At 52.5% G+C, this 21,044-nt stretch overlaps 6 protein-coding genes across 6 annotated transcripts; 3 read left to right on the top strand and 3 right to left on the bottom strand.

Annotated features, from left to right (window-relative positions):
• Positions 1-1,373: 1,373 nt before the first annotated feature.
• PV08_00937 (uncharacterized protein) lies at positions 1,374-5,012 on the top strand (the record flags this gene model as incomplete). Its single annotated transcript, XM_016375302.1, has 1 exon — positions 1,374-5,012. One exon carries the CDS (start codon positions 1,374-1,376, stop codon positions 5,010-5,012), a length of 3,639 nt encoding a protein of 1,212 aa, XP_016240578.1.
• Positions 5,013-5,352: 340 nt separating this feature from the next.
• PV08_00936 (uncharacterized protein) lies at positions 5,353-8,106 on the bottom strand (the record flags this gene model as incomplete). The annotated part of the gene is made up of 1 exon (XM_016375301.1): positions 5,353-8,106. The coding sequence occupies one exon, from the start codon at positions 8,104-8,106 to the stop codon at positions 5,353-5,355; it is 2,754 nt and encodes a 917-aa protein (XP_016240577.1).
• Positions 8,107-11,245: 3,139 nt separating this feature from the next.
• PV08_00935 (uncharacterized protein) lies at positions 11,246-12,221 on the top strand (the record flags this gene model as incomplete). Its single annotated transcript, XM_016375300.1, has 3 exons — positions 11,246-11,362; positions 11,415-11,918; positions 11,982-12,221. The coding sequence occupies 3 exons, from the start codon at positions 11,246-11,248 to the stop codon at positions 12,219-12,221; spliced, it is 861 nt and encodes a 286-aa protein (XP_016240576.1).
• Positions 12,222-13,484: 1,263 nt separating this feature from the next.
• On the top strand, positions 13,485-14,657 carry PV08_00934 (uncharacterized protein; the record flags this gene model as incomplete). The annotated part of the gene is made up of 1 exon (XM_016375299.1): positions 13,485-14,657. The coding sequence occupies one exon, from the start codon at positions 13,485-13,487 to the stop codon at positions 14,655-14,657; it is 1,173 nt and encodes a 390-aa protein (XP_016240575.1).
• Positions 14,658-15,298: 641 nt separating this feature from the next.
• PV08_00933 (uncharacterized protein) lies at positions 15,299-16,954 on the bottom strand (the record flags this gene model as incomplete). Its single annotated transcript, XM_016375298.1, has 1 exon — positions 15,299-16,954. One exon carries the CDS (start codon positions 16,952-16,954, stop codon positions 15,299-15,301), a length of 1,656 nt encoding a protein of 551 aa, XP_016240574.1.
• A 1,504-nt stretch (positions 16,955-18,458) lies between these two features.
• Positions 18,459-20,816, bottom strand: PV08_00932 (uncharacterized protein; the record flags this gene model as incomplete). The annotated part of the gene is made up of 5 exons (XM_016375297.1): positions 18,459-19,372; positions 19,482-19,662; positions 19,788-20,123; positions 20,219-20,500; positions 20,598-20,816. 5 exons carry the CDS (start codon positions 20,814-20,816, stop codon positions 18,459-18,461), a joined length of 1,932 nt encoding a protein of 643 aa, XP_016240573.1.
• Between the last annotated feature and the right edge of the window lie 228 nt (positions 20,817-21,044).

The raw sequence follows: 21,044 nt of genomic DNA, 5'->3' as shown, positions 1-21,044 counted from the left end.
CATCGACATCAAAGAGCTGATATTCAAGGACATCAAGGTCAATTCTTGTCGTTCGCCGGGAGTGATGTTTCGCGGAAGACACTGGGCGCCAATATCAGGTACGGCAGCAGGGTCGAGGCCAGTCGTTTGGTAGGCCTAGATCATGTCCTTGAGATGGTGCACGCCTTGCACTCGGGAAAGATGAAGGGGGAAGCGATCTGAATCGCGGATAAACAGGCGTTCGAAAAGGACGAGGCAACCGAATTCAGCTTAGGGTCTTGACGTCGTTGCGTGGCATGCATTAGATGTACTGTCTACAGCTTCTGGTGATAACTCTGTTCCATTAGCTTGAAGCAAGTCTAACTTGGGTACGGAGCTATCATTCACGCAAATGTGAGTTGGTAAGATTGGCAGGCTATCTTGAACTGTAAATGACCTGCGTTATTGTATCGATCCTTAGCCAGTTCGTGTGGTGTCATGATCAGTTGCGGCGCCGGTATAACGTATGTATGATCTCTTGAACACTCTTTAGCTTCATCCAGTTTATTGAGTAGTACTGTAGACCCTGGGCTATTCATAGCACGCTGTACTGTAGGAAAGGGGGGTGGGTCAGTCAAGTGGAGCCACTCGCCGAAAAAGGGATGGCATGTTTCAGTCGCTCCTCGTTCGTGTTCGTACTGTTCTATGTCTTGGTCAGTTCATGAACGAATGTTAATGGAGATAATTGACATTGATGAATATCCTGCTCGCTAGAATCACTGGGAACGTCGACCCATTCGACTCCCGGCTATCTCAAGTCCAGAAGGGCAGGTGGGCTCATTTCTGATCAGTCTGTTCATGAAGTGGCCGGATCGAACGGGTACCATTAGGGTTCATACTACGAGTGAGGCTTCTGACGCTTGTCGCCGTTGGTGCAATGCGCAATGAGCCTTGAGCACTGGCCAGTGGCGACAGCTCCATAAGGTATTTAGCTTGTCGTCTCAGATTATCACGATGTCAAAAGCGAAAGCGTCAGTCCACAAGCGTGCACACGCGGATCCTCGGGCACCTCGAGAAGAGGTCGCGGTAACACCGATCTCGACGAAGCAGCGATTGTAACCCTGCGATATGCGAGAAAGCTGCCAACTGAAAAGTCTGTCTGGGACGCGATGATCTGATTATTCACCTCCACCACCTCCACCTCTCTTCAGATCTGCACTAGATACTGCGAACCGACACAACGCACTAACGGATAAGTCAGTCTATCTTTCCGCTTGTCTCGCGAGTTGGGTGTGAAGCACTCTCTCCTCCCGCGTGAGACCTGGTCCTTCGGCTGCGAGGCCATACAATTCTTCACTTGGCAACAATGTCCAACAAACAGTCGCACGAGTCCAGATGAGTTGATCAGCTTCGCCATGTACTCCTTAAAAGGACAGGCACCACTGGCCCCTGAGGCCTACGCTCCGATTCTGTCGACGGACGTGCTCGACGCCACTTCCAGAGCGTCTGCTCGATTGAACACACAATGGAACCCATTGTTTCTTAGACGTTGGGTTCTTGTTGTTTTCGCCCTCTTCTTTGCTGCAGCCATTGCCGCTGTTCAGATCCTATACAGTGTCTCCCGCCAAAACAACGGCGTGGCAACCAGCGACAATAACAAGCACTACCTATGGACATACGGGCCTACAGCAGTCTTCGTCTTGGTCACGGTGCTTTGGCGACAGGTTGATTACGCCGCCAAATCAATACAACCGTGGGCAGAAATGGCTCGGAAACCTCAGCCAGCTCAGAACAGCTTACTGCTCGACTACATCACACCGTTCCAGGTCGTGGCACTCTGGAAGTCACTACGCCGGCGGCATTTCACCGTGTCTTGTACCATCGCGGTCTTCTTTCTCCTCAAAGTGGTAACAGTCATATCAACAGGCATCTTCAGCCTGCAGTCTGTACAGCGCAACGATGTCGCCACTACCATGAGGTTAAACAACACGTTCGATGGCTCATCCTTCAATCAAGCAGCATCTGTCGATTCACGCGCTGCGTATATAGTCTACGCCGATCAGCAATACAATGTGAGCCTGCCGGTTGGCACCACCAATTCCTTCGCCTCGCAAAGCTTCAGTCCCTCGACTCGGTTCATCAACGGTAGCTTGACGTACACCGCTTCAGTTGATGTCTTCAGCGCCAGTCTCGAAGACTGCCAATCAGGCACACTCGCCTACAACATCTCCTTCGACGAGGCTTATAGTAATGCCCCCGTTGCGGCCTACTACAATACTACAGTCTCTTTGCCGGGATGTGAGATTACTAATGCACACCTCGATGCACCAGACTGGTACTACATGCCGAATTCTACCGCCCATTATTTCGGGTACCGAGGGTCACTCCAAAATGTATCATGCTCCAATCTCCCCGAAGATGACTCTACACGAAACCGATACATGGTCTGGGCTACTTACTCGGAAGGCTTCTCGCAGAACAATTTCACCATGCTCAACTCGTCGAATGTCATTTGCCTCCCATCATACTCGATCCAAAAGGCAATGGTGACGCTGGATACCCTGGGGAACGTTCAAGCAATCAATCTGACTGGAGATCGTCACCTCCTCTCGGGTGTTACAGCGAATGACGTTGCTCAAGGTGTTATGATCACATCGCAACAAGCAAACTATGTTGCGTCCTTAACATCTTACAGCACTGCCCTGGATACGTTTGTCGCTCTGATGCGAGACGCCACACCGGATTTTGATCCAGAACAGCTTCTTGACCCATCCTACTTGGATCGAACCGGTAGTGCTGTGTTTGGAAGCATTGCGGCGCAATTGGCAAACATATATCTGCTTACTCCTTCGAGTACTTCAGGCGAGGTGCAGGGTACGGTTAGCGAAAGCGTGAATAGGCTGTTCGCCTCCAACAATCCCATTAGAGCGATGCAGGGTGTATTGGCCGCCGTCCTTCTATTGACTCTGATCGTTCTCTTCATTGTCCCAAGAGGCGTGGTCCCGAGGTCTGTGGATTCCATCGCGGCTGTGGCAGCGATCCTTTCTCGGAGTCCAGCTCTCGAGCGTCGACTGCGTGGTACCGGCCATATGAGCCTTGCTGAGCTCGAGGCCATTCTTGAGCCATACAAGTTCATGACCTCATTGCGTGATCAAGGGGGTTCAAGGATCTTTGAAATCCAACTGTTATCGAGCGACGGGTCTGGGGAGCACACCGTCCCGAACCAAGACAGTCCCGTTGGTACGGTAAGGTGGACGCGGCCATTCGTGCTGCGCAGGTTGGCAGTCGCCTTCACAATCTTTGCATCCGTCGCGGTCATCGTCACTCTCGAAGTGTTACTTTCCGAGTCGCACAAGAACCAGGGGCTTGGAACCGTACACAGCGAAGACACGGCGACAAGGTACAGCTGGCTGTATATTCCCGTTCTAGTCTTTCTGTTTCTGGGGACCCTCTTCAACGTCATGGATTTCGAGATTGAGTTTTCCGAGTCGTATCATTCTCTGACGAAGGGGGACTGCGACGCGAGCTCGACCATGTTCTGGAACCCTCTACGACATGTCTCCCTGTATTCAACCTGGAATGGTCTGAAACATAGCAAATTTGCTCTCACAGCAGCGTCAACTTCGGCAATCCTCGCCCCGTTTCTGACCATCGTTGTTGCAGGATTGTTTTCGACCAAAGCGATAGAGTATGGAACGCATGTCAACACCACAGCTTTGGACTGGTTCAACACGACACCTTACACCGACCCCGCGACTAACATCCCTGCGCTTGTCATCGAAGGAAACATGTCGTATCCCCAATGGACGTACAATGAGCTGGCGTTCCCGCAGCTGCAGTTGGACAACCGAGAGGCGACCACCGATAGTTTCGAGAACCCCGGATCAATATATGCCACTGTGCCCGCTCTGAGGGCTGCTGTAAGCTGCAGCGTCATACCAGATAGCCGTATATCCCAGAACGAGCTGGAGGGAGGCTATCTCATCAGCAATATCTCGACCCCAGAAGGTTGCGGAAACTCTGGCTACGAAAACACGCCCAACATATACTTGACCAACAATATCCAAGTCCCGGTCAACTCGAGTGGATACTTTGGGCAGACAGTGACGTTGAGTTTCAATGCCGCATCGTGCCCGACAATCGCATTGTACTATGGCCATGTGACCGACGACAACGAAATGGACCATTTCGCCGCGTTTCTCTGCAGCCAGGCCGTCGATCGCGTACAGGCGAACGTGACTCTGGACCTTCCCCGTCTTTCCATCTCGACGGAGCCCGTCGTCGCGCCGGACTCTGCAGTCCACTTTTCCAGCTGGTACGCGCAATCTCTTGCCCTCCAGGTACTGAACATCTCGTCGACGTCCGACATGTTGGACCAGGTATTCACGGCCATGGTGTACGGACGCGACGGGGTCCCGCCCGCCGAACTCCTGGACAACGACAAGCTCGTCGAGGCGTACACGCACTTCTACCGCCAGTACACGGCCCAGCTGGCCAACATCTACCTCCGGGCGGAGTTTTCCACCCTGTCCGGCAACGCGACCGAGACCGTCGACGACCCCCTCTCGGCGGTCTACGTCAACCCCAACCACTACCGCCTGATGCAGTCGAGCATCTCCACGCAGATCTTGGTCGGCGTGGTCTCGGCCCTCCTCGTCTGCGCGGTCATGATCATCTTCACCGTCGACATGCGGAACGTCCTGCCCAAACCCATGGGCAGCGTGGCCTCGGTGGCCAGTCTGCTGGCGGGCAGTCGGATCGTCGATCCGCAGTCCGGCTTGGTCCCCGAGGGCTCCGAGTTTTGGAGCGACGGCCAGTGGGAGCGGAGCGGCATATGGCAGGGCGAGATGTTCAGGATGGGTTGGTGGGACAAGTTTCAGCAGCCGTGCGAGACCTGGCACGGCGAGTTGGACGACAATCCCAACAAGTACATGGCCGTGGCAACGGGCGGGAAGGACGATTACGCCCTGTCCGCCTTCAACGGCGGTGAGGGAGCCGAGTCTCACGATCGCCGCTCGTTTAGGATCGACGCCCGCCCGAGGGTTGTTTCATGAATGGATGTGATGTGTAAATGTAAATGAAATGATAACATGTAATTCGTAATCTTAAAAAATCGTGGGCTTGACGATACATTTCTGGTGTACCCAGTTAATTTTGATGATCTTAAATGGTGTTTCGTCATGATATGAGGTCAGAAAAATGATAATGTGTATCAACGTTGATCACTCTCTTCCAACGATACAAACTTAAAATACTCCATCTCCCAGTCCAGAGGAGCCGAGACACCCCAAGGGTCAAAGGAGAACTTGACCATGTTTACTCCGAGGTACAAACCGCCCGAAACCCCAAAGGAAGACCAACAGCAAAGCGTCTTTTGGCCTAAGCCGCACGTATTCATATGAAGCGAAAATTCCCGTGATGGCTCTGGTATGATTTCAGCTCTCCATCCGCCACGCTGAAATGCTTCCTCCTTACATCTGACAGCCGTGCCTGCCCGGGATGTGTGGGAAGAGTCTCACTACTGGTACTTTGCCGTGAGTTCCGGACAGTGTCAAAGGGCAGACGTGGCGTCGTTATTGATTGTCCATTCGTCTGACAGTGGCGTGTGGTCTCATTTCTATCTTCGTCGATGAGGTCTTCAAATTCCCACTGGCTGTTAGAAGATGCGGCGGAGTCAAATTGACCATCACTTATTAAACTGGCACTTCTCTTAGAACCTGGTAGATTCTCGATTAGCGAGTCTAGGGGACTTGCAGCACGGAGAGTTTCCTGAGCAGGCGGTCCCATGCCTGACCACCTGGACCAGGAAGGTTCTCTTGAAGCGGGTTCGTACAATGATAGCAAAGACAACGGCTGGGTATAGCGAGCAACACTACGCCTGCCAGGCGGATCTCGGGGCGTTCTCAGTGCGAATGAAGATCCGGCGTTGGAGAAACGTGCTCCCCCTTCCAGCCGTGCTCGTGCGCGTTCCGTGTGCCATTGTTGTCTTCGTGCCTCGAATGAAAGATTACTGTCCTCTGAAGTGACACGCAAAGAAGGGTTGGCAGGTTTGTTCAGTGATCGGACTTTTGCTGTCTTTGACCCATCCTGGGGCGGACTGGGAAACGAGTCAAGCACCATGGTAGTTCGTCTGCTGTCTAAAGGCGGGTGTAAATCACCGATGTCCAGGTCCTTATTGGCGTTGGAATCCATCATCAACCCGTTGCCATGTCCAGCTCCACTTCTTCTGTTTGGAAGAGCAATTATAGATTGCGATCGCGACTGCCGAGAGAGCGTTGAAGAACCTCGCTCATTTGTATCAATCTTGGAGCCCGACGGCTCGTGAGTGATTGACGTGCGAGCCTGCTGTTTCGACGGAGGGAGTTTTTCGCTCATTGCATCTCTCGGCGGAAGGTTTCCTTGACCTGGGTGGTTATTAAGAGGTCCCCATTTATATGCGAGCCGGGAATCATGAATTGATGGCAGATTTGCGGTACCGGCAGAACTATATCTAGGTCCCTCCGGCGCCTCGTTGGGCCATGTTGAGTCGATCCGCGTCGGTGGTGGTTGCATAGAGATTGGATTTTGGGGACCGCCGCGCTGCACAGGAAGCGGAGCAGTTGTGGGCTCTGAACATTCCCTCGTGGTGCTTTCGCGTCGCTGACTTTCGCCTGAACTCAGCTCTTGCTCACCGGCAACTTTTCTTTGTCCCCTTCTCCGTCTCATCACCCATAGCACGAGACAAAATATGGTTAGGAGCCCGCATGCCACTGCCAACATCGCTAGTATGATGGTTGTTACACGCCGGCTCGGGGTTTTGTTCGGTTGAGCACCTGTGTTGTAGGAATTATTGATCGTACCTGGTCGTGGGGTGGTTGTTGGCAGGGACCTAAGTGTAGACGTGCCAGAGGCTTCAATCTCTCTCAGCGCGGGCTGCAAGTCGACAGTAGCCCTGATATCCACGGTGCCATTTTTGAAAGTTACTGGTATGGTTATTGTGCTGGCAGGCAGACTCAATGGTGGCAGACCAGATAACGTTCGTCGCTGCGCATCAAAGTGAAGCCAGCTAGACGTGTCTCCCAGGTTCACGGTCATCTGTCCTGGTCCAACAAATCTTGATTCATTGACATTGTAGGAGAACTCTCGACCGAGAGTTATTCTGATGGTTGCAATTTTGCCGATAGGCCTGGTAACAAGATCCTTGTGCAGTATCTGAATCGTTGTGTTTGCAACATCATTATAGGTATCCGTGACACTAATTGTAACGTTGATGTCAGCAGTATCTGGAGCGCTGCCGCTCAAAACAATTTGACTTTTGTCCAGCTTGAGCCAGTCAGGTGCGTCCGTAGTCACGTTTGCAACCTGCACATCTGTAATGGCCTTTCCATTGAGCAAGAGCGAGGACCGAAGCGAGGGTGTCTCAAAGCGGGCGTTCCCGGAGATATTGTACTGCTGTATCGGTGCTGTGAACGCAAGGATGTTATCGCTAACAATGATATCAAATTGAACCATGGCTTGTGTGAAGTCTGGGATATTTGAGGCCATCATCACAAGTCCATATGTTTGAGAAGCCGGGGACCTCGGGATCAAGGGAGGGCTAGTACCTTTGAATGAGAGTTGCGAAGGGTCAAACTGTATCCATGAGGGTAGAGGAGAATGATTTTCCAACGCCGCAGAGTATTTTGTGTTCGAAGAGATTCCATGGAAAGTCTCAGGCGGGAAGATTACTTCGAAAGGCTGCGAAGGATGCAATATAAGGGAGTGTGGCGCCGACACAGGGCCAGCCGTTTCCAGTTGTGGAAGCACTGGAGTATTCGACGTCAACACACTTGGCTCGGAAAGCACCATCAAAGTAACAGTGGTCGACGTTTCTCCTGTCGAGTCTGAAGCTGTCAGTTGAAAGGTGTTTGTTCCGACATCTTCTTGGAGAGGAATTCCCGTCAAGAGTCGACTGCCATTGTCGAGTTGGAGCCATGTTGGACCACCGGTAATGGCATACACAACCTGAGGTAGTGGGGATACAAAAGTTGTGAGAGCAATCTCAAATTTGTATGGCTGGAGAACGTAAGCGACCGGAGGGAACTGGGAGTTTATTGGAAAGGCAAGCTCAGGCGTAGCTGAGCCAGCGCCCAACAGAAGCAAACCGACAAGTGTTAGCTTGGAAAGCATTAATACTTCAGCAAGCGTATTTCAATTGATATTGGCCACGTAGGAAGGCTGTTCTTTGACCAGCAAGTAAAGACTTGGCCTTGAGCCCGGTATAACCTGCTTCGGTGTTTTGATCCGTTCATAGTCGCATACGACGATCCGATCGTGCGGGTGCAAGCACTTAAGAAGAGTTTCAAGGGGCTGGCTGCACATCTAACAGATGCAAGGGATGGTCATGGGAGAGAATGCGGCGCTGAGACTCACGGGTCCTCATTCCACCTCCGACACATTTTTATACCGTTCCGACCTTTCGAATAATAGTCTGCTACGACCTCCTGATCCATGAACCCTTGCCGAGAGTATAAACGCCGGGCATCTTGGTTGGCTTCGTCCACCCACAGGTCAATTCCTCGGCATGACCAGGAACGCGCGCGGTCAATGACCATCTGCAGCAGTCTTTGACCCAGCCCCTTGCGGCGGTGAGATGGTGCAACGCAGATCTTGTGAAGTAGCAGCTGATGGTTCCATCTCACACAGACAGCATAAGCAACCAACTCCTGTGCCTCTGCAGTTTTCGAGAGTCCAACAAGGACGATCATGTTTTGCTTGCCCACAATATTGTCGTCGAAAGAAAATACTTCGTTTGCAGCAAAAACTTTTCTTTCTAGTTTCCGCATATCATCAAGGAGGGCTGGAACGCGGGATCGAGGGAGTTTTCGTAGTTCATTGAAGACCACATGCTCAGGCTGCAGCATTGGCTCTCCAGACCCTCTGCTATCTCCCACAATACAGGAGTGCAGAGATATCAACGGCGACGTGGACGATTGAGCAGCAAGATCGAGATGAGTCCTTGATATGGACTGATGTGTGCATAATGTTCAACTTTCTTTTGAGTGTTCAAGAATGCGGAAAGCGGAAACTGTCTAGTTGAGGCTTCCCTAGACAGAGTCTTGGCAGGCATCGCGTTCTTCAGCGACGCGTCAGTTGAAGTCACTCAACGCCTTTGAAGTCATCAAGCGTGTTCTCAAAACCATCAATAATTTGTTTCTCGCGACCGGACTTGCAATTTATTCAGGCAGTAACTCAAACTCTCTTCCACAGCGCCGAAAAATGCCGTCTACCGACTCTAAACGTGAAAAGGCACGGGAAGTGGTGGACATTCTCGAAGAGATCTCTGTCCTGCTGGTAGAAAGTCTCCATGTTCCAGGGAAAATCAGCTGATGGATGATCTCAGAACACCCAATTGGATCGGACTCAGCTATCACTTTGTGTCTCTCTGATTGAAAATGGAGTCAACCCCGAAGCCCTAGCCGTAGGTCGGAGCGACGCGATGCCGGGATAGTCACTGACTGTGCAGCAGACTGCGATCAAGGAACTGAAGCGAGACACGCAAGACCTTCAACCTGACTCTGCAATGTCAGAATAGTCGTGCTGGATGATATAAAGCCACTTATCTGGGGCCCTTGTCCGCAGAGAAGCGGTTGTGATGAAAATCAAATGAAAGCCAAGGTTTGAAATATCATTCACTACGACGACACTTCGAGGTAGACCCAAGCGCGTCGATATTGTCAGAACGCCCTTTTGCAGCTGCAAGACGGTGCCAGTTTCTTTCCCAAAGACGGATGAGTCAAGCCGCGCCGTGCCACTGCCCTGGTCAAACACACCGAGGCCAGTCTCGACAAATGTCTGTTGAAGATGGCCATACTGGGTCCTCAATTATATTGAAAAGAAAGACCACCGACTATCCCAAATATATGTGGGCCTTGACAGTCTCGATCAGCGTCCGAAATCATTACGGGTTATCACCATTGGCTAGTGGGGATGAAGTTGCTCATGGCCTGGTCCAGGTTGCATCATCTGAAGAGAAGGATTGGAATATTGTACCCAGCGACTCCTCTATCCTCAAAGCAGGCCTCCTCTCCGGGCATTACCGCCAGCTCGGAACGGGCATTGGATCTTATACTGGTGGATCCAGCTGTCCCTGGAGGCCATGGCCTCAACGCGATAACTACCGGTATGAAGAAGGATCAGCATTATTTAAATCCACCTAGGCACTACTGACGATATCACGGCCCAGTCGTAGCGACCTGAGAAAGCTACGAAGTATAAGCCTTCGAAGTTAAGGTCGGATCTGGCCACCACAAGTGTCGCTTTGAAAATAGTTTATTCTCGTATATCTATGCATTTTATTGTAACACGCATCGAAACTGAATGGTCGTCAGACCAGCAATTACTGTATCATTGAAGGCGGCAAGTGCAACCAAAGATCCTTTTGCTGCTGTGACTCCCAGAGCTTGAAAACCTGGCCGAGACGCGTTGTGCCAGATTACGCACGTGGTCAACTCTATCGCAGGCCAGGCACCAGACACAGGTACTTGTACAATATGTCCTTCATTGACAAAGGATTGCCAGATTGGCGGTCATTCATCTTGGCTTACAGTGTCTGAGAATCTGTAAGGAAAGATGCCATCGAACGCTAACCCAGTCTCAGGAGCCGCCAAGAGACCATCACTGGGGCTGCGAACAGGGGTCTTGCCCGGATTTCTGAGTCGAGCAAGTACATACTGTACGTTACAGAGTGGAGGTGCGCGAGGTGCTCCGAGAATACATGATACAGGAACAAGGACCTCGAGGTGATCAGTACGCAGATCGACAAGTAGAAGGAAACGGCGTAAAAGAATGACGTTTTCCCACAAGCTGGCGAGGAGTCAGGACGGTCACATTGTGGCTGAGATGCCCTACTAGTCCTCTTTGTGCAGGGAAACAGCCGTCCAGATGGACTAAGCGCCAACATACCTGTGTGAGGCTTGCCAGGGACATTCAGCTGGACGTCCTGTCCACCAGCCATTTGTGGAGTTACAGGGCTGTTTGCCGCTAGACTCAGGCCGGCGCGTCACTATCAACCACACAGACAAAGCCAACGCCATGGTCAAGGCAGGTTTTGAAGCATCGCATCAAAACATGGCCACCGGGAAACATGCAAGTCTTGCCACCGAATATAATGCTGCCATGCCTCGCTACCAGTCATGATGGCTCTCTATCCTCCCTGTAAGTTGTCGGCCTTCTCTGGACGCAGCACAGCATCTCTACCGTCGTACATTGTATCTACTGGTTTTGGCCGTTGTTGAAGCAATATACCCACTTGTGCGCTCTCATCACAATGCGCTTTTCCTCGGTCTTGACGTTGGCGTGCTCCATTGCCGCCTTGGTTCTCACGCTGCTGTGTCTCTTTGCAGGATCCAGCAAATCATTTCTCCAAGATGCCGATCTGTTGACAGTATGGCTCCCTGGGACTTCGCTTATTGTGACTATGGCTGACTGCGACCCAGCTTAACATCTCCCGAATAGGTCATGGGAGCCTTTTCAACACGACAGACGGCGACGGAGGTGCTCTGGATAATATCCTCAACAGTCTCGAGAGCGACCTCAACGACCTCGTCAACGATTTTAGCTCCGACATCGCCACGGCCCTAGACCTCCCCGATTTCTTTAACGTTCACGTAATGGATTTTTGTGAGGGCACATACACGCCGAATGCCACCCTGCACAATGCGAAAGAGAACATCACGGAATGCTCCAATCGCACAGTGGGATTTCATTTTGAACCTACCAAGATTGTGCAAGAGCATTTGCCGGACGGCGTAACCTTGGATGACATCCACTGGCCAGACGAGATTACAGATGCGGAAAAGGCTGTCAAAGTGGCCAGCGTTGCCATGACCGTGCTGTACATTATCGGTGTTGCGTTTGCCGGCATAGCTGTCCTTGCAGCTCTTGCGGGTATATTTATGAATGGGCGGTTGTCTGCAATGATCAATTTCCTCATTGACGTGGTAAGACCCCGCGCTGCGCCTATGGTGGTCGCAAGATTTGTGCTGACTGCGGTTTTGAAACAGCTTGCCTTCCTGAGCATCGGCATAGCATCGGCGATTTCTACGGCGGTCATCGTCAAGGCTGTGGATGCGGTTAATAAACATGGACATGATGTTGGGATTGCCGCTTCGAAAGGAGGCAAGTTCTTAGGAATGACCTGGGCAGCCACTGCGGTCATGCTTCTGGCGTCAGCAGTGTCCAGCGCTCAGTGCTGTGCACCGAGATCAAAGAGCCGAAGATATGGCGAGAAAGATCCATATTAGGCTGGGGTTTGCGGGTGTCGGCGAGAATCGGGTTGGTGTCAGAGATAGTGCTCCGTAGAGCCACATGTACTCCGTATCGGCAGAGGGCACAGGTACAGCCTACAGTACCTAAGGTACGGGTACTCCATTCCTGCCTCCTTGGGTACGATGATAATGATAATGTAGTATTGAGACAACGAGAATGATGAGGCTTTTTCTTTTTGGTACAGTACCCTGCCTGGGATGGTGGCTAGTATACAAGTTGGGCACCAATGCAGGAGGTGTTTGCAATATGTGTGTGTGGGTGTGGTTGTGGCTGTGTGTCCCGTTGCTGGACGACCGAGTAAACGACAATGCTCAATATCGCCCATATCGCCCTCTGCACTGATTACATACCGTGCCTGTTCTTGTACACATTGTCTTGCTCTTACTAGGCTCTCAGGTGCCTTATTGCCCGTGTCGCGTGGTCCTTGTGTTGTTCTGATTCTCGCCGTCTTGCGTTAACAGAGTGACGTAATTCGCGTGGTGTGCGGGTGATAGGCGGGGTTTGGGCTCTAGAGCGTCAAGTAGCGTCTTGGATCCGCCCAAGACGCCCCTGTGCGCCCAATCAGTGAGGGCTTAATGAGGGCTGTTTGACGCTTGCTCGGGGTGCATGACGGCATCGCGGGGCTGGCCGTAGTTGACTTCCGGCCTACAGCAACTACGGCATGAGGTGCCCCGGTGGCACTCAGCCCGCCCGCTAAACTCTCGCCTCTAAAGTACCTGTGCCTCAGGTACCTTAACTAATAATTACAGGTACCTCCCTAATAATAACCTAAAGTACCTTTTAGCCTCAAGCCTCTGCCCCGACGCACTACTGCACTGTAGACTCCCAGACTGCCAGCTTCACATCCCGCTCCATTAATTTAGTCACTTTGCCTACTTGACTTCACTATTCTTACCTTGTTGACCGGACCTCCTGTGCTTTTCTTCTCGCGACGTCCTCACCTTCACCAACACCACAGTCTTTCGCGATCCAGACACATACCAGACCGCACATTCCCTTCTCCGCGTCCTGTCTTGGTCAAACATCTCACCTCTCAGCGCCCACTTTTCAGCTTTCTCCAGCGTTTCCAGTCCTACTCTGACACAGGTACGTCGTCGCATGCGCCATTGTGATAGCTGTCGTTCACAGTCCGCAACTCAATCGGCGGCCAACACCCTTTATTTCCCTTCTTTGGCTTCCCGCACTGACTTCTACCTGTGCGCAGACTCACAAACCATTTACCTCACCCTGTCGTCATCATGCCTTCTGGCACAGCCGTGCACTTTGGCGGCGGCAACATTGGCCGTGGCTTTATTGCCGAGTTGATGCACGAGTCTGGCTATGCCGTCGTCTTTGTTGATGTCGTCGACGACCTGATCAACCGCATCAATGCCTCCAAGTCGTACAAGATCACCGAAGTTGGCCCAGAGGGCGAAAAGAGCAAGACTATCACGAACTACAAGGCACTCAACTCCAAGACAGACATGGATGAGGTGGTCAAGACCATTGCCGACGCCGAGGTAGTGACCTGCGCTGTCGGCCCTAACGTGCTCAAATTCATCGCCAAGCCCATTGCGGAGGGTATCATGGCGCGCACCAAGTCAAAGCCGCTGGCAGTCATTGCTTGTGAGAACATGATTAATGCCACTGATGCCCTCAAGGAGCAGATCGTCGACCCCAAGAACATGAAGCCCGACTTCCTCCCCAAGCTCCCCGAAAAGGCCGAGTTTGGCAATTCAGCCATTGACAGAATCGTCCCCACGCAACCCCCGGATGCCAATCTCGACGTTGTCATCGAGAGCTTCTTCGAATGGTGTGTCGAGACTACGGGTTTCAAGTCCGGTCATCCCGAAATCAAGGGTATCCACTGGGTTAATGACCTGGAACCGTACATTGAACGCAAGCTCTTCACCGTCAACACCAGCCACGCAACTGCTGCTTACTTCGGCTACTACAAGGGCTTGAAGACCATTCACGAAGCTATGGCCGATCCTGAAATCAGACAAGCAGTCCACGAAGCGCTCGACGAGACTGCTCAACTCATCAGTGGCAAGCACGACATCACCCCTGAGGAGCAACAAGAGTACGTCGAGACCATTGTCTCTCGCATCTCCAATCCTCATCTCGAGGATGTTCCTGTACGTGTCGGCCGTGCACCTCTCCGCAAGCTTGGTCGCAAGGAACGGTTCATTGGGCCTGCTGCACAACTTGCCGAACGTGGCTACGAAGTGAAGGCTTTGCTCCGTGGCGTTGAGATGGCTCTTCGCTTCCAAAACGTCGAGGGTGATGATGAGAGCTTTGAGCTAGCCAAGATCCTGAGTTCCATGTCCGCTGAGGATGCCACCACCAAGCTCACCGGTCTCGAGAAGGATCATCCTCTCTACCCCAAGGTCGTGGAGAAGGTCAAGCTCGTCCAGAATGAGAAGAAATAAGTAGTCTGAATCCAACAGGATTGTCCAGACTCGTCTTAGTTCTCACATCTCCTCCCACCCCCCTTCTCTCTCTCGGTCTTTTCGCATACGATTGACGAAACATGGAATGATTTTTTCCCGGAATTCATGAAGGTGTTGAAGGTTGACATCAAAAAGATTCTTAAGAGCCTAGCCTCTTGCGACGTGTTAGCGTTGCCCGACCTGTTCTTTTAGACATGGTATCTGGGAGTATCTCCAGACATTCGATCTTAAAAAGCATCAGTGTTACAATGAGATATCCTCCACAATCTTTTTCTTTCTTTCTTATTCGTCCTTTCCGTCATGTCTTTGGCAAGTTTGGTGTGGAAAAGTAATCGATGAAACGTTGAAAGCTACTCTACTAAGTCTTCCTGGCAGAGAATCGGAGTTTGCCGCACGAGAGGAATGTCACCAGTTCCGAAAGTCAGTCAGGTATGGTTGTGGTGGTACGCAAACACGATAATTCACACAGGTCCACAGCCGACGAAAAGTGTATCGGTTCAATGGTATCCGATTCAATATCACCTAAGGTGCCCTTGTTTCCTCGGGCCCGGTTGGTAAAACCCCTGGCAAATCCACCTAGGGGCTTTCGCGCATACACGGTAGAATCTCTACTACTTCTGCTACTGGGCAAACACGAACGAGGGATACCGCGACTCCTTCTCCTCGGTCAACTTGGCAATGTAGCTCTGCAAGCCGGCCAGGAAGAAGGCACTGTACTTCTTCTTGCCCTCGACGTTGTCGTTCTGGATCCACGACTTGACCTTGTCGAACACGGTCGCCCTGGAAATGGCCTGGACGGTGGCGGCCCACTCCTTCTGGGCCTGGCCATCCGCTTCGACCGTGCCGCCGCGCCCGCCGGCCCTACCTTTGTTGTTGTCGTGGTCGCCGTCCTCCCGGATTTTATTCTTCCTGCTGTCCACCTCGTCGATGAGGCTGACGATGAAATCTCCCTGCAGCTCGATCGAGGGGAGCATGTTTGCAAACGGGCCGCCGGGCCCGGTGACGGTGAAGAAGTTGGGGAACCCGGAGACGCTGACGCCGTACAGGGCGTTCGCGCCGTCTTTCCAGGCGTCGGTCAACTTCAGGCCGTCGCGGCCGGTGATGTCGATGTTGTGGTACGCGCCGTCGACGCCGTCGAAGCCCGTGGCGTAGACGATGACGTCGAAGTCGTCAAGGGACCGCCCGTCCCGGAGCTCCAGTCCCGTCGGGGTGACGGCCGCGATGGGGTTGCTGGATATGTCGACGAGGGAGACGTTGGGCTCGTTGAACGCTTCGTAGTACCCCTGCGTGCACAACGGGCGGCCTCCGTAGTGTCCCTTGGGCTGCAGTAGCCTGGCGGTTTCGGGGTCCTTGACGATCTCCGCGATCTTGCCGCGGACGAAGGCCGCCGCGGTCTCGTTCGCGTCCACGTCGGTCCCGAGGTCGTTGAACGTCTCGAAGAAGAAGCGGAAGCCGCCCCCCTTGTTCCAGATGCGCTCGTACACCTCGTTCCGCTCCGCCTCGGACACGGCGAGCGCCGACCGCTGGCTCTCCGCGAAGCCCATGGCAAACAGGGAGTTGAACACCGTGTCCCAGATCCCGTTGTAGTTGGCGTAGATGTCCTTCTTTTCTTCCTCGGACACCGGCCGGTCGTTGACGGGCACGATGTACTGGGCCCGTTGCTGGAACACCGTGATGTTCTTGACCAGGGGGTGAATCGCTGCCGTGATCTGGCTCCCGGACGGGCCGGTGCCGATCACCGCGACGCGTTTACCCCGGACATCGAGACCCTTGGGCCACCTCGCGGAATGGAACGAGACGCCCTTGAACGATTCGCGCCCGGGGAAATCCGGGACGTACGGATTGGTGAGGATGCCCAGCGCCGTGAGGAAGTAGGTCGCCGCAAACTCGAGCCCCTTGTCGGTCGCGACGAGCCACCGGTTGCTCGCCGCGTCGTAGTGCGCCGAGACGACTTCGTTGTCGAAGATGTAGTTTTTCAGCACGTCCGACTTCCTGGCCGTGTCGACGATCTGCACTTGGAGGTCTTCGGCTTTCAGGTAGCGCGTGTCCCACTTGGGCGGGTCGCGGTCGTCGGAGAAGCGGTACACCCAGCTCTCCGTGTCGGTCTGAGCTCCCGGGTACTGGTTCCAATACCAGGTGCCGCCCAGTTCGCTGCCCTTCTCGATGGCGACGACGTTCTGAAAGTGCAGCTTGTGTAGCAAGAGATGGACGAGCCGTATGCCGCCGAACCCTCCGCCGACGACGACCGCGTCGACCTCCTTTGGCTTGCTTGACATTTTTTTTTGGTTTTTTCCGAGACACAGATGCTCGCCTTTTGTGACACAGCGAAAGTATCTGAAGGAGAAAGAAGAAGAGGGGTATCCTAATCGCGCCCAGTGCCGAAGCGATGTCTGCCCTCGGGTCTCCCAGAACGTGCCTGGCCTGTATCGTTCGGCAAGCGAGCGAAACACGAAGCGAGATGCAAGGTGTTTGTCCAATGCTCAGACAACAAGATGAGAACACGGAACTCCGCCCTCGCTACCTGCCTGTCGGTGATCAACCAAGATATATGTGGTTGCCAGAACTCGTCGAAGCGAGCAATGTCGTGCCCCCGTGACCGCCATGGTGTGGCCTTCTCGAACGAACGACAACGACGTCGAGATAGTGCGTTCGCCGCTAAAATTGCGCGATTGATTGCGTTGTCGTCGTCCATTGGGAGCGAAGGAGGTTCAGGAGATCGTATTTCTCGCGGGCTGGCGTTGGATGTGATTCCTGTGAATGGAGGAGAATGTGAGACCTCCAGGAAGGTTTGCTCGACTCGACGAGGCGTGCGTCTCTCCTCGCTCGTATAGCCAATGCCCGTGTCTGGTAGCGCGGGTTTGGACAAGAAGGGCGACATATCACGCCATCGAATCAGCCCACTGGCCACACAGCAGGTCGATACGGGGCGTCTGGCGAGAAAAGTCACAATCGAGTCAAAGTGCATTGTGCCATGACTGATCAGGGTGCTCGTGCCTACATCGTGTTCACAGCTCAGGTGTCGTCTCGGAAAAAGGTCTTCGGGGTGGCTCGGTATCCAGGCTTTTTGACTCTGAGCTATCATCAAATGCTCATTCACGCTTCCCCTTTCTTGCGAGAGAAAAAACATCTGTCGCCACAAAACAGTCGCCGGTCAGCATTGCGAAGAAACCAAGATCGATGCTGGTATGTACACGAGTTCTCCTACTGAGACGTCTACCGTCTCTTTAGTTAGCCCGACGTGGGGGCCTCCGCGAGTCTTGCCTGGTTGGCTTTTGGAGCTGCACTTTGGGGGACATCTGGAGCATCTTAAAAGTTAGCTATTTGCCCGTACGAAGAAGAGTTCTCGGCCGAAACTCGGGTTGTATGTGAATAGACGTCCCTGCTTAGGACTTGAGTCTTGTATTGGGATGATCCAACAAGCGTCGTTCTTGTCCAACCATGTGGTGGAGGAAGCGTACGTCCTTCGATGGCGAATTCCCGCACTAGGGACTAACTAACTCGTCCACAGCAATCGATAACAATCGCGTGTCCACGGATGTGATTATGGTGCCATGAGATGTGTGAAGGCATGTGCTTGTAATATCAGTAGGTTCGTCCTAATGGGTCCTGAGAAGAGAATATCTAGTGCCATTACACCCCAATTGCTGATCCAAAACGTAAAGAGCTGAGCTGAGATCCACGACACCGACAGGCTTTATTAGTATTGTACATGTAATTGAAGCACTCACGGATTATGTTCCCCCTCTATCACCAAGCGCTCAAATACCGGGATTCTTGATCTCATTTCTCCGGCCCGATCTCAGTGCGGTTATCACTGTCTCGTTCTGGGCCTTCCGTTACGTGCTGCTGCGGCGTGAGTGTACATTGACGTTGACAATTCGCAGTGGAGACACCGTCACCACCAGACACGAAGTCCTGACGGACAAACCCCGCTGATGCTCCTGGAATCTGGGTAACGGCTGTACCGGTCTTGCTCTCCATCGTCATACTGCCACCACCACGCTTACCCTCCTCTGTATCCCTTGTATCATTTGCGCCAGTCTTATCCTTCGGTGGGAGGTTCTTCCTGACAGTACGCCACTCCATAGCCACCGCACCCAAGGTAGAAAGACAAGCCATGACCAGAGCAGCCTGGAAACAAGCCCTAAGGGAATCATTGTACGCCTTCAACGCCACATCGTGATACTGGTGTGGAATAAAGTTCAACAGATCCGTCGCACCGTGGTCCTGGATTACTTTGGCATTGATACCAGGGACACCTAGGAGGCGCAGCTTCTTCAACAGTTGATTGTCCAACAGGTTCTGGCCAACGGAAGTGAACACTGCGCCGAAGAGGGTCTGCCCAAAGAACATGAGCGACACGCCTATTGAGACGTCTTGGCGCGGCAGCACAGTCTGCGCGGCCATGTTGGGAGATTGATTGCAGAGCCCCATGCCCAGACCGTAGAGAACCTGATACCCGATCCATTGGCCTTCAGTGGAGGTGACGTGCAAGGTTGTGAGGAGCCCGGCGCCGATGGCCGTCATGCATGTCCCTAGAATCATTGAAGGCGTGTAGTAGCCTATCCTTGAGACCATTTGGCCGTTGAGGATCGAGGCGACCACGACGGGAAGGAGCATGGGCAGAATATGAATACCGCTTGTTACGGCTGAGACGCCGTCGATGGCCTGAAACCATACCGGGAGGTAGTAGACTAGCGATCATCCATCAGTAACTTCGCGATTGTGTGAAATTGTGCTATACGTAGATGCCGGTAGTGAGGGTGGCACTTTTCACGGACTAGGACTGGAGAGAGAGCTTACGAAATAACATTTGATGGGAGCCGATACAACAGCTTGCCCAAACTCCAGAGGCCACGCTCCGTTGAGTAATTATCCGAGGCGGGACGGTGGCTTGGTCAGGCTTCCAGACCTGAATCAATACAAAGACGATAAGAAGACCAATCCCTAGTGTTAATAGAGCGATGACACGGCCTTCACTCCACTGTTTACTATCGTGTCAGTCATGTCACATTTCTGTCTCTGTCGTCTTGAAATGGAATTTGAAAAGTGAAGGGTAAGTATGGCAATCCCAATGGTTGTGTAAAGATGAGGGGAGTAAAGACTTACAGCATACTTTGTCCCACCCCACTGCAAAGCCATACAGAGACATACGATCCCGGGGAAGAGAGCTAGCAGACCCAGAAAGTTGAGCTGTCGTATCTTTTCCTTCAGTGGCTTGTCCGTGCCAGGACGGTCAGGAATGTTGAGGAGGAAGAAAACAAGCACCATGACCACACCACCCAGAGGCAGGTTGATATAAAAGCACCATCTCCATGTTACGTTGGTTGTGAAAGCACCACCAATGAGCGGGCCAGCAACAGAGGAAACACCGAATACAGCACCCATGAAACCTTGGACCATGGGACGTTTGTGCAATGGGAGCGAGTAGACGATGACCACGACCTGGCAAGACTAACGTTAGCTATATCCCGGGATACGAAGGAACTCTGAGGACTTCAAAGGCGCTTCGATGGCAGACAAGGGATGTTGATACCTACAGTACCAGACAGTATACCCCCAGACCCGACGCCCGCAATAGCACGTCCGAAAATGAAAGCAATCGAATTTGGAGCTGCGCCGCAAACAGCTGAGCCAACCTCAAACAGGAGAACCGAGGTCAGAAATGTAACCTTGACACTGAACACAATATACAATTTGCCGAATACAAGCTGGAACGCGCAACTGGTGAGTAAGTACGCCGTGCCGTACCAGCCAATGTCGTCTGCCGAGTTGAATTCATTGGTGATTTGAGGGATTGCGGTCGATATAATTAGACGATCCTGTGAGCAAGACGAACATTCGTTAGTGAGTGTGAGTTCAGCATGGAGACAGTGTCTGAAGCACAAGCACGCGGAAGTTCAGTTGTTTCCAACGTACTAGGGAAGACAACAACATCCCGACCAGAACAGACATGAGTAGAAGCCATAGCTTGATTCCAGAAGGGTAGACGATATCAGATTCGCTGGTCTGAACATCTTTGGTCTTGTTGTTTTCACCATCTTCTTTTTCTTTACTCGCTGGACTTTCGCCATCATGCAATGGTGCTGATGCGGGTGCTGATTTCGACATGTTATCCGGTTTTCGCTTGTTCAACATGACGTAGGTGTATGCTTTCGTGAACTCAGGTTGCAAGCGTCTGTATCGAAATTGTTGATTGACTCCGATGAGGAAGATTGGTAGTCGAGCAACCCCAGTGGGAAACGATCAATCCGACTGCTAGACTAGACTTGATGTAAGTGGTGCTCTGAGGAGTCAAGGTTCAGATAATGCGAACAAAACAATAACAGCTTTCCAAGAGTAACCTTTTATAGCACGAGTGTGAGC

Source organism: Exophiala spinifera, assembly GCF_000836115.1.
Source record: "Exophiala spinifera strain CBS 89968 unplaced genomic scaffold supercont1.1, whole genome shotgun sequence".
NCBI classification, from domain to species: domain Eukaryota; kingdom Fungi; phylum Ascomycota; class Eurotiomycetes; order Chaetothyriales; family Herpotrichiellaceae; genus Exophiala; species Exophiala spinifera.
The sequence above is the reverse complement of the archived record's forward strand: the minus strand, read 5'-3'. Positions and strand labels throughout refer to the sequence as shown.